This window comes from Pongo abelii, chromosome 16, assembly GCF_028885655.2.
Source record: "Pongo abelii isolate AG06213 chromosome 16, NHGRI_mPonAbe1-v2.0_pri, whole genome shotgun sequence".
NCBI classification, from domain to species: Eukaryota; Metazoa; Chordata; class Mammalia; order Primates; family Hominidae; genus Pongo; species Pongo abelii.
In genome coordinates this window covers 61,596,519-61,608,673 of record NC_072001.2, presented here as the reverse complement: position 1 = coordinate 61,608,673, position 12,155 = coordinate 61,596,519, and the positions used below count along the sequence as shown (strand labels likewise).

The following is a 12,155-nucleotide window of genomic DNA, read 5'->3' as shown; positions in this document are numbered from 1 at the left end:
AAAAGAAAAAGAATACAAAAATTATTTGGATGTGGTGGCATGTGCCTGTAGTTTCAGCTATTCAGGAGGCTGTGGCAGGAGGGTTGCTTGAACCCAGGAGTTTGACGTAGCAGTGAACCGTGATTGCACCACTGTGACCCAGTCTAGGCAACGGAGGGAGATCCTATCTCAAAAAGAAAAAAAAAGGAATAAGGTTATGAGGGAATGCTTGATTTACTTAAGCAAATCAATTTTGAGTACCTCTCAAGCTACTTTCAAGACCATCTGTTTGCATACAAAAAAAGGCAATATGCTCATTATAAGTAGTTCCAACCTACCTATCAAAGAATGAAATTTATTTGCCTGTATGTTGTCAATAATTTCCCTAAACAAGCTGATTTTTCTCCTACGATGTCATTTCATTAGAACGTCCAGAACAGCCGCGGGACATTTCACCGTATGTGAAAATGTTGTGTGCAAGTAGGGGAGCTCAAAGCTCTGGGCCTCAAGTGACAGATGTCTGTGCATGAAGCAAGGTGGCAGCTCCTGGCTGACTGTGGTTGGGGAGTATTTATGCGCTCAAAGTTTTTTCCCTGTCTTTCTTCCTCTGCCTTCTCTGGAGGACCCTCTGGTGTCCCACCCCAGCCCTGGCTTCCTTCCCTACTGGGGGGGTCGAATGAATTGAGAGTGAGCCATGAGATCACCCGTTCTCCAGCCCTACCCACAGTGACAAATGAAAAATGTCCTTGGCCGGGCGCGGTGGCTCATGCCTGGTAATCCCAGCACTTTGGGAGGCCGAGTCTGGCAGATCACCTGAGGTCAGGAGTTCGAGACCAACCTGGCCAACATGACAAAACCCCGTTTCTACTAAAAATACAAAAATTAGCCAGGCATGGTGGTGGACACCTGTAGTCCCAGCTACTTGGGAAGCTGAGGTAGGAGAATCACTTGAACCAGGGAGGTGGAGGCTGCAGTGACCCAAGATCATGCCACTGCCCTGTAGCCTGGGCAACAGAATGAGACTCTGCCTCAAAAAAAAAAAAAAAAAAAAGAAAAAAAAAAAAGAGAAAAAGAGAAATGTCCTGATATGATTTCTATTCCTTTCTTCATCAGGCTGATGACAAGATGGCAAGAGGGTGTTGAGCCTTCCTGCTGTCTCTGAGGTGGGTGGGCCCGGCTGATCACCTAATGTGACCCACAGCACCAGTCGGATGGAGAGGGTTCTGGGCCTCGGGCCTGAGGCTGCCTCACTGGGTGCGGACTCTGACCTCTGGCCCTGCTTCTTCGGTGGGAGGGCTGCTCATCCCCAGGCTACTATGGGTTAAATCCATGGGGACCACACGCCGGTCTGTGACCAGGCTTCCCCAGTCACCAGCAAGATGAACAAAAAAGCATGAGGAAATGAGCTGTCATAATCACAAATGTATTCCGTTTAAATGTCTGCCATTATCCCCATTCTTTCTCATGTTAAAAGAAATTCTTTTATAAAGGAATGGTAATAGTAGATAGTAGTTGTTTGTAAAAATGTCCTCATGGTCGGCCGTGGTGGCTCATGTCTGTAATCCCAGCACTTTGGGAGGCGGAGATGGTGGATCACCTGAGGTTGGGAGTTTGAGACCAGCCTGACCAATATAGTGAAACACCGTATCTACTAAAAATACAAAAAAATTAGCTGGGTGTGGCTTAGCTACTCGGGAGGAGTAAGGCAGGAGAATCGCTTGAATCCGGGAGGCAGAGGTTGTGGTGAGCCAAGATCACACCATTGCACTGCGGCCTGGGCAACAAGAGCGAAACACCATCTCAAAAAAAAAAAAAAAATGTCCTCACTTGATAAAATATAAAACCACAACAACTCTGTTATTCATCTAAAATGCTCTTTGTTTTGGCCTGTGAAATATTGTTTGAGCCTGCTGGGCCTTGAAGGATGAGGTGGAGTTTGAGTGGCTGAGTGGTGGGCAAAGCAAACAGTGCATGCAAAGGCCCAGAGGCACAAGAAGCCATGGTGTGTTCGTGAAGTAGAGAAAAACCTTGTGTCGTTGAAGCCTAGAGCTATGGGAAGGGATCAGCAGGAGGAGAGGCTGGGACGCTCTGGGGCTTCCACACTGAGAAAGGCCTTGCCTGTGCCTCCTGGGTTTTATACCTGTGGTACCAGTGGGCCTCAGACTTGGACTGGGGAACAATCTGACCATCTGTGTGTTTTTGGATCCAGTCCCTGGCAGTGTGAAAGGTGGGGCTGATGTCACGGAAGCTGGGAGGAAGGCCTTCCTTGCACATGTGCAGACCTTCCTGGATATCTTGGGCCATTTCTGAGTCGGTATGGAGTTTGGGGTGAAGTTATTGATGCAGAGCTCCCTCCCTCAACCCAAATGGGTCCCAGAATAAAACATACACGTTTCACAAATATGGAAACGGAGGCACTAACGTGGCTGATGAATTACAGCAAATTAAGGCTGTGATTCTTCACTCTGTAACTCACCCAAATTGGACTTTGTAAATTATAGATTAAAAAATAAGACTCTTTCTTGCTAGAAAAGTCCATCTTTTAGTCCCACTTGGCACACCAACATGAGGCATTCATTTGAGGGCAGGCAATAGGAGTCGAGGCTGTAATTAGCTCTGAATTCTCTGGAACAGCAATCCATGACATTAGTCACATTTGAGAGAATGTTACAAGTCCTCTCATGAGCGCTGATCCCTCACAATAAGAGTTGGGGTGTTTTAATGATGAGCCTGTTGGAAAAGCAGGTCCTTGTTGGACGCCCCCGTGCAGCGGAGATCAGTGTGTGAGTTATAGGCATGGTTACCTGTGATTCTCCCAATCTTGCGCGTTCCACCGATGGAACTGCCGGCAAATCCTGACACGTGTGCACCCAGGCTGTACCCAATTAGGTGAACATGGCTTCGAGAGAACTGAACAGATTCCTGGAAGACAGCAGCGGGATGGGGGCAGGAGAAGAGCTGCCTGGATGAAAGCCTTTTGCAGTCCAGTGTGTTGTGGCGCCCACCCTGTTCTTCGTGCCTGCTCAGAAATGAGGTGCCTTATTCACACTCCAAACTGAAACTAGTCTCTCACCTGGCTGACTCTCCTGGAACTCAGGTACCTGTGACCTCGCCTGGTAGCTACAGCCTCCTGCCTGCCTGTCTTCCCCTGGACACTAATGCCCTACAGAAGTGATCCCACTCATTTGTGTGGGGGCTTGATAGCTTACAGGGTGTGTTTGTATCCCTTAGCATGTCCAAGGGGGTGAGCATAAGAGGAATAGTGGATGAGGAGAGGGGAGAAGGTGGTTCTGTGAAACACGGGTTCAAGGGAGGCATCTGAGAGAGCCCTGGGGTCTGGTGTCAGTCCTGTGCCTTCTCATTTCTGTGAGCTGAGCATTAGTGCTTCTCCTGCCTGGGCTGCTGTTGGAGACCAGCTTAATTCGTTCACTCTCAGAGGAAGGGAAAGGAGGGAAGGGAGGTGAAGGACGGATGGGGCAGGTCGGTACCTCCAGCCACCGGAGAAGAGCCGCGACCTCCTTGCCCACAAGGCGGGTGTTGCGGACGGCGATGGTGTAGTGGTCGTGGGCCAGGGTGATCCAGTCCACCAGCCCCACGTTCACTGGCTGGGCCGGCTGAGACTTCAGCGCGGCCACCATCTGCCAGATCCAGTTTTCTAGGATGCCATCCACCTGAGGAGGGGACAGAGGGAGGGTCGCACTCGTTTCCTTTCTCCCTGCTCACCCTTCTTCCTTCTCCAGCTCTTGGATAATGCGGGATCCTTCCTCACAAGAGGAAGGGCTTGCTACAATGTTTCTCAGCCATGCACAGTTGACATTTTGGGCCAGAAAATTCCTTGTTGTGGGGGCTGTCCTGGGCATTGTACGATGTTTAGCAGCATTCCTAGCCTTCACTAACTAGATGCCAGCAACACCCACCCACTGCCCCAGGTTTTGAAAACCAAAAATGTCTCCAGATTTTTCCAAACTTTCCCCCCGCCCCCCCGCCGAGAACAATTATCTTAATGTTTTTCCTCTTAGGGACTTTCTAAACCTTAAAACAGTGGAGAATTATGTGTAAATCAGGTCCTGGAAGCTGACCTGTCCCTTAGGGCCATTTGTACGCCTCCTTCTGTGTGCGGCTGCCCCACCTCACCCCTAAACCCACAGCACTGGCTCTGCCCTGCAGACTGCGTTGTGCTGGACTTAGCGGGATGGACACTGTGAGCCTGACATAGTAGGAGGTAAAAAATGTTTACAGAGAATTGTTCTGTGTGTGTGCCTTGTTTGAGAACCAATTTGCAGGGCACTCCTAATGGATTTACAGAGCAAAGACACTTGTGCTGGGCCTTAAAGGATCAATAGGAGTCCAGTAAGACGCATATGGGTGGGGGCTGGGCGCGGTGGCTCATGCTTGTAATCCTAGCACTTTGGGAGGCCAAGGCAGGGGGATTGCTTGAACCTAGGAGTTTGAGACCAGCCTGGGGAACATGGTGAAACCCCATCTCTACAAAAAATGAAAAAGTTAGCCAGGTGTGATGGTGCATGCCTGTAGTCCCAGCTACTCCAGAGTCTGAGGTGGGAGGATGGCTTGAGCCTGGGAGGTTGAGTCTGCAGTGAGCTGAGATCACACTGCCCTCCAGCCTGGGCGATAGAGTGAGACCCTATCTCAACAAAACAAAACAAAGAAACAAAAAGAATACCGGTGGGCAGGTGAATGTGGTAGTGGTGAGGTCTAGGGCATTCCAGGCAGAAGGAACAGTGCGTGCAGAGGCACAGAATCATGAAAGCGCAGTGTGGTATGTCAGGGGAGAGGAGGAAAGTTGGTGAGGTGGAGGCTAGACAATAGGAGGTGAAGGCTTGACAATAGGGGGTGAAGCTGGAGAGCTCCACCGAGGGCCTGTCATGCTATTCCAGGGTAAGACGCATTCTAGATGTTTACCAAGTGCCTTCTATGTACATGGAGCATCTTGGGTTCAAATCTAGGCTCTCCCAGTTTCTAGCTGAGTAACCTTGGGCAAGTTATTTAACTTCCTGTGCCTCAGTTTCCTCACCTGGAAAATGGAGTTAATAATGCTCTCCTTCCAGGATTGTTATGAAGGAGAAATACGTTAATAGATCTAAAGCGCTTAGAGCAGTGTCTGGAACATAGTAAGGACTCAACAAATGTTCGTTACTGCAGTTGTTGTTGTTGTTATCAATATTAGCAGTAATAGGAGGAGGAGACATATACTAGGTTGGACAGAATTTTGATAATGAAGAGTGCATTTTGGTAAAAGGATCCTGGTAAGAGACTCCTGTGGTCTTCACGTTTCGTTTACAAACAAGACTCATTCATTTGATCTTTAATTCAGTTAACAAACATTTTGGAGCACTGATTACACAATGGATAGTGGCCCACAGTAGTCTATTAGATGAGAATAGGACAGAATCCTTCCCAGGAAGAAGCTTACAGCCTAGCAGAGCAGAGAAACACAATTAGAAAGCCGAGCTGCAGAGCAGTGGTGGAGAGTGCTCAGGGCCGCATGGGAACTCCCGGTGACACTGAATGCCCTGTGGGCGTGCTGGGATGAAGGCAGCAATGGCTTGCAGGAGGACCTGTTTGGGACTGTGTCTTACAGGAAAAGTGGGAGTTAATCAGGAAAAGAGGAGGAGAAAGAACACTCTAGGCAGAGGGCACAGACTAAGCCAAGACCAAGAAGAGAGAAGGCAGGTGCATGGGGTGTGGAGGAAGCTCTTAATACAAGCAGTTAGATGTTGCTGGAGTGTCATGTGGGGGGCAGGGAGAGGTGAGGGGAGGCAGGTGATGGAAGGGTTCATTTTGCTCTCCAGGGTAGGATAGATGGGGGTTTCAAGAGTACTTTTCAACTAGATGGCAGGGAAAGGTTTCTAAGTCATGAAGTAGACACCAAAATCTCTGGAGGGTTCAAATTGTGAACTATGCCTGAAATCATGGGTGGGCTAGACACTGGGGAGGCAGGATTTCCTGCTGGAGACAAGTTCTCACATGGTTTGACTTCACCTATTGCCAATAATATCCTTTCTCTCCTTCTTCCATAGTAATAGAATTTTTAACATCACTAAAAGGCTACATTTTCTTTAAGAGCCTATAATTTTCAGCCACCTTTCCACTTAGATATGGTCAATGGATGTAACTGGGAGAATTTCACAGAGGCTCTGGGACACCTAAAAAACACTCTTTTATACCAAAAGCCATTGAATTGTATACACTTTAAATGGATAAATTGTATGCTTTGTAAATTATATCTCAATAAAACTCTTGTAAAAACCTTGCTTTTGACCCCTTTGCATACATCTTTTACTACATTGTGCTTCCTGGAATAAAGATGTGATGGCTAGTCCTCTAGCTGCCATATTGGACTATGAGGATGAGGGTCACACCCCAAGATGGCAGAGCAGTGAGCTGGAAGGAGCTGGGGCCTGGAGGACTTCATTGACCAAAGCTGTCTAGCTGGTTTTTGGGTTACGTATATCTTTGGAATATTTTGTGAAATGAAAACAAATATCTGTTTTCTTTGAACCACTGCTAATTTGAGTCTCTGTTATTTGCTGCTGAACTTAAACCTTGCTGATACAACATTTCATTGGGAGTCCATTCTTCTGGCTTCCTATGTCCCCCCATGTGTAACATGCAGATTCAGGAAGGAGGCTTCCTCCTGCACGGACTGCAATCCCTTGTGGGCCCCAATGGGCTGTGTGACCTCTTTGAGCCACATTCTATCTGAAACATGGAGATAATTATATTTTCTCACCCTGCTTAGTCATGGAATTGAGATAATCAATGAGCTAATGCGTGGGGAAGCACTTGGAAAATTAGAATGTGCTTTATAAACATTATGCATGGAGTTCTTATCACCAGCTCCCTATCTTTTTATGAACATGAACACGCTAGAAAGAAAAAAAGAAAATGTGAAATCGGAGAGAAAAACGGCATGTCAGCATTTCCTACCGACCACCCGTGGATTATCATCACCAGAGGCAGGGAGGAGTTGAAGCCGCACTCCTGTAACGTGTCCGGATGATTGATTCGAATCTGACAGCCTTGATTGGTTTCTCCAAAGAGCAGGAATCTGGTCTTCATCTCATGCAGCGTTTTGTTTGTTTCAACAGCTTGAGCTCTTCTTCCAAATGGCTCTGCAATATAAGATTGGGGACGGTGCTTAGCCTGGCATCTGCTCCACCTGAAGCCCTCCGTCTTCTCAAAGGCTGCTTCTACAAGCACAAGCCAAAGAGGTTACTGGGAGATGCTGGAGATCAGAATGAGCCACAACTGTGGGGAGCCCCAAAGACTGTTTCCAGTGGAATGGCCAAGTGATGGAGGGTGGCCTAGGAGGACCCAACACAGAGGTTGAGATCACCAGATCCTCTATCCTGTCATCCCAGTGACCAGCCAATCAGGCACTAGAGTCACCCTCTAGGTCACGAGGAATATAGGCAAGGCAGTTTTGGAGGCTCGGTGGATAAGCACCTCACCCCAAATCGTGCTGCCAAAAACTGACAGAGACGGGATTTGAACCCGGGTATCACTGTCTCCAATTTCATCCCTACATCCCTACCTAGGGAGACAGTGAATAGAGCATCTTAGTTGGGTGACACTATGTATTAGCTCCTGCAGCTCAACTTGTCCTCACGTGCAGACACATTACATCAGGTAAGCCTTGCAGGGACAAGGTACAGGGCTAAGGGTGGGGCAGGGTTGGGGGAATCACAGAGGGAGTAGTGGATACTGCTTGAGGGAGGGTGTGGCATTCAGGGAGGGCTTTTCAGGGAATGTGATGTTGACCCTGGCCTTGCAGGATGATTGAGTGTGTGTGTGTTTTGTTGCAGGGGTCAGGGGTGGCTGAGGGAGCAATATGAGTCGAGGCTCAGAGGCATGCAACCTTGCATACATAAAGAGGCAGGAGACAAGGCCAGGCAGGCCAGAGCATGGAGGGCCCTGGGATGCTGAAGAGTCTGGGCTTCATGCTCCAGATGCCAGGCTGCTGCTAAAGAGTTTGCAGCAGAAAAGAGTAGAGGAATATCCATTCGGAGGCTTTCCAAGGCCGTGGGAGGTGGAAAAGGAGAGGAAGATTGTTTTTAACATCTCACCTTCTGTTGTTTGACTGAAGGGCCTTCCAACTTCTCTTCTGGGGGAGACTCACTATGACCATGAGCCACTTTGGAGTGGGGGTGGGTGGCCATCCAACTCTGCCAGGCAGCCCGACAGCTGTCCTGTCTGTGGTGCTGGACCAGAGACAGACACCTCTGCGAAGAGGCCTGGTAGAGCCTGATGAGGTGGCGTGTTTCCATGGCGTGGCATGTCAAGATGGGAGCATCTTTTCTGTCAAGATTAGGGATCAGGCCAAGAGCTGGGAGAGGAAGCTCTCATCCCTTCCTTCTGGTAGAAGGTGGGCTCCCCTGCAGCTGAGGAGCAGACACAAGGCCACTCTGACCTTTTTGGTCAGTGAACTCAATTCAGCCCAATTAATAAGGACCCTGATCACTCTTTCTGAGCATAAAATCATTCAGGCTTCTCGAATAATATGTCTTGGGCTTTTGGTTTCAGGGGACAGCAGGACCAAGGGATGATGAACCTACAAAGTGCAAGGGGAGGTGTTAATGAAACCAATTTTCCTACCCAAAGGGTATTAACTCAAAAGGTTATTAATTCTCAGCAAAGGGCAATGATTTTTCACTACGAAGACAGAATGAAATGCATCATATTTTATTAAAAGGAGGTGTGAGCAAGAATTTGAATAACTTTTCTGAGATAATGAAGAAAATTTCTGCTGCCCTGTTTGGCTTTTCTGAGCTTATAGAGAGTCTCAGCTTGCCCTCGCTCCTGGAAGCCTGCTTCCAACCTAGTCTTCTGATTTCACTGGCTGCCCTCCTGCCTGTCTAAGTCAGCAGCCAGGGTGTCACCTTGCACTGCTATGCCAGCCTCTCGATCAGTTCAAAGCTTCAGGCTTCCTAAATATCCCTAGAATCGTGTGCCTTAGTTCCCGTGCACACTGTATCTTGCTTGGTTTATTACAGCAGCCTCCTAACTGGTCTCTCTCTGTTTGGTCTCTCTGTCCTCCTGCACAGAGCTGCTCAAAGAGTCTAAAACAGAAATGACTATACCTGTTAGTGACTTTCAGCTTCACGGTATTGCAGCTAGGTCCACCACCTGAATGATGATCCCTCATCCCCCACCTCCTCCTCTCTTTTCGTTCTTCTGCTACCAACAGTTCCCAAATGCCCTTTTGGACGCCGGTACCTTTGCACCTCACCTCCTGCTCTGTCTCTGCTGCTCCATTCATTAAAATGGAACTGAGACTTCACAGTCTCCAGGAAACCTTCTCATCTAGTCAGAGATAATTACTCCTTCTTGCTCTCAGCAACGTACTGCCTCCCTGATCCTAATGCACTTGCCCTGCAGCGGGGTGATTTATTTATCCAGGTGTGTGCTTCCTCCACCTGTCAGTGAACTCATGGAGGGTAGTGCTGGGCACAATGGTGGGTGCTCAATAAATGTTAGTGAGCGGTGAGGTGTCCTGCCAGATCCAGATCTCGGATCAAAGGCTGGCACTCAATCTTCAGCCATTTATACATTGGACCTAATGTAGCTCATTTTCTTTTATTCAGAGACTCAAACACTACACCTTTCTTCATTTTAGGATAGCTGCCTCAAATGTTAAGAGGGTCATATGAAAATAAAATGGGGATAAAAATAGTGCCTATCTTATGAGGTTTTTATGAGGATTAAATGAGATATTTGTAAAGAGCTCAGAACTATGCCTGACATGTAATTAGCACCTAGAGAAGAGAGTGTTGTTAGAATAAGTACCAATTGGAGCATCTAGCATCTTACATTTCTGATCAGTGAAATCCTTTCTTTCTGTGGAAATTCATCCCAGTTGTCCTCATAGGACCAATTCTGTCTTGTGTATATTTACTCTGGATTTAGCTGTGAGATAAGCTCCAGCCCAGGTGGCTGAGGCTTCAAGGCTGTTCGGGAGAGACCATGGAAAAGAGTTGGCAGATGGAAAGCCCCACAAACAACTGGACTGAACAGGGCCCTCTCTTTTCTCCCTTCCTGGGGGCTTTAGCTCTCTTTAACATGTGTATGAGTGAGGAAGCTGTATACTGTATACAGGTATGTGCTCATTCATTTATTCACTTCCTCAACAAACACTTATTAAGCATGTATTATGCCCCAGGCCCTGGCTAGGTACTAGTTGGAGGCAAAGAGAGCATGTGGCTCCTTTCAGGAGTCCCCAGCCCCATGGCGGGGTGGGGGGTGCAAGCATGAAAAGCAACTATTAAAAGTGGTTGCTGTGTTGTAGCAGAGGAATGCCCTTCGTAGGGGCTTTAGGGAAGAGGTCAAGAGAAGATAAAGCATCAGTCAAGTCTAGACGGATGAAAGATTCTTTAAGAGGTCATATCCATGAGCAATTGTTAAAGAAAGTGGGGCTCTGGTGCCTATAAAAATAAGATTGGGTGGATGACATGAGAGTTGAAGGGCTGTTGTGGAAAGGGTAGACTAGAATTATTTTGTGCAACTTCAAGAGTTAGAAACAAACAGAATCGATGGGTGGGCATGACATGGAAGAACATTTTTAACTTGAAGTAGTTGGCAAAAATTCATAGTTGAAGAACTTGGGACAAAGAGAAAATAAGGGCAGCAAAACAATAAAGATAGAAATGTCAATATTAACACCCAAAAATGTACACTATGTGATATTATAAGGCTGCTGAAGATGGGCCACAGATTTTTTTCTGAGCTTCTTGTTGGCCACATCAAAGAGGGAAGCAGGATCAGTTACAGCATTCCTGGTGGCCAGGTACTCACACTTTTTTGGTCCTGAAACCCAAGATGGTTTCCCTATGTGTTATTGAAAAAGGAGGTTACAAATATATAGCAGCAAGTTTTATGTGGTTAACCCTGAGAGCCCTGTAATCTTCAGTGAAACAGCAGCCACAGCACCAAATAGCATTTAAGTCACAGTGAGTCTATAAGAGATTCTTCACTATAATTGAGCAGCAGTCCCTATGACTGAGGGAGGCAGGGGCCACTTCATGCCACATTTAGGGGTGGAAGGAATAGAGCCCTGAAGCCCAAGAGTCTGAGCCTCCATGAGATCAGAGTCTGTTGCTTACTCCTAGAACACTTAGGACACTTGGGCATCCTAAGGGAAGCCCGTGGCTTCAAGGACTCACTGCTGTGCCCACCCTCATACTTTTACTGCAGTTTCTTCCTACAAGCTTTAGCTTTGCACATCACCAGCTCTCGACTGGGCACCTTTGCCTGGGTACTCTTTGGGCACTACAAACTCAGCAGGGCCAAACTAAATGTATTTTCCTTCCTCCCAACCCATTCTTCTTCCTTTCTTCCTATGTTTCCTATTGTGGTTCATAACACCGTCATTCATCTCTGTGCCCAAGCTAGAAAGCTTGGAGCTTATGCCCTCTCTTGCCTCTCTACTGGGTCACCAAATACTGAGGACTCAGCCTCAGAATGATCTCCTTTCTCTGCCCAGTGGCCTAGTGTAGGTCCTTAGCCTTTTTTTCCTCTTCAAATTATGGTGTTGCAATAGACTTTTAACGGTTTCATATTTTATTTTGCTTTTTGTAGAATTAAGGGATGCTCATTGTATGTATGCTGAAAATATATTTCAGTATAATTTGAAAAATGCTGAAAAAAATAAAGACTTATTATTTAGGAAAAAACACAAATAACATTTGGAGTATGTCTTCATAATCTTTTCTTATGGAGATATTTGTTCCATAGATTCTTATTTACAGTGTGTATAATTGAGATCATGTTACACAAATGGTTTTAAATCCTTCTTCACTTATCATTATCATTTTCTCATAGCATCAAAAATTCTTCAAAACATACTTGGAAAAAGTGCCATAATTTATTCACTTATTCCACTATTGTTGAAAATTTATGCTGTTTCAAGGTTTTCTTTGCCCTATTACAAACAATTCTCTGATGATATTCTTTGTGTATAAATATTTGTCTGAATCTATTAGTATTTTCTTAGTGTAGTTTCCTAAAGGTAGAATCAGTTCCTTATGTATGATCCTATTTATATCTCTTTATATATACATATATATTCAAATTGATCTTCAGCATTTTTAAAAGCTAATATATATTGAATGCTTTCTCTGTGCCAGGCACTTTTCCAACAGTCTTATTTGTATTGACTC

At 46.5% G+C, this 12,155-nt stretch overlaps 1 protein-coding gene across 2 annotated transcripts in view; it reads right to left on the bottom strand.

The window, feature by feature from the left end:
* The window catches only part of LIPC (lipase C, hepatic type), a 161,322-nt gene that overhangs the window by 24,370 nt on the left and 124,797 nt on the right, over nucleotides 1-12,155 (bottom strand). For both annotated transcript variants that reach the window (XM_024232537.3, XM_054531568.1), the window contains 3 exons: nucleotides 6,928-7,112; nucleotides 3,468-3,650; nucleotides 2,784-2,901 (listed from right to left, as the gene is read on the bottom strand). In XM_024232537.3, the coding sequence (XP_024088305.1) occupies nucleotides 2,784-2,901; nucleotides 3,468-3,650; nucleotides 6,928-7,112 (486 nt within the window). The remainder of the gene's footprint in view (nucleotides 1-2,783; nucleotides 2,902-3,467; nucleotides 3,651-6,927; nucleotides 7,113-12,155) is intronic.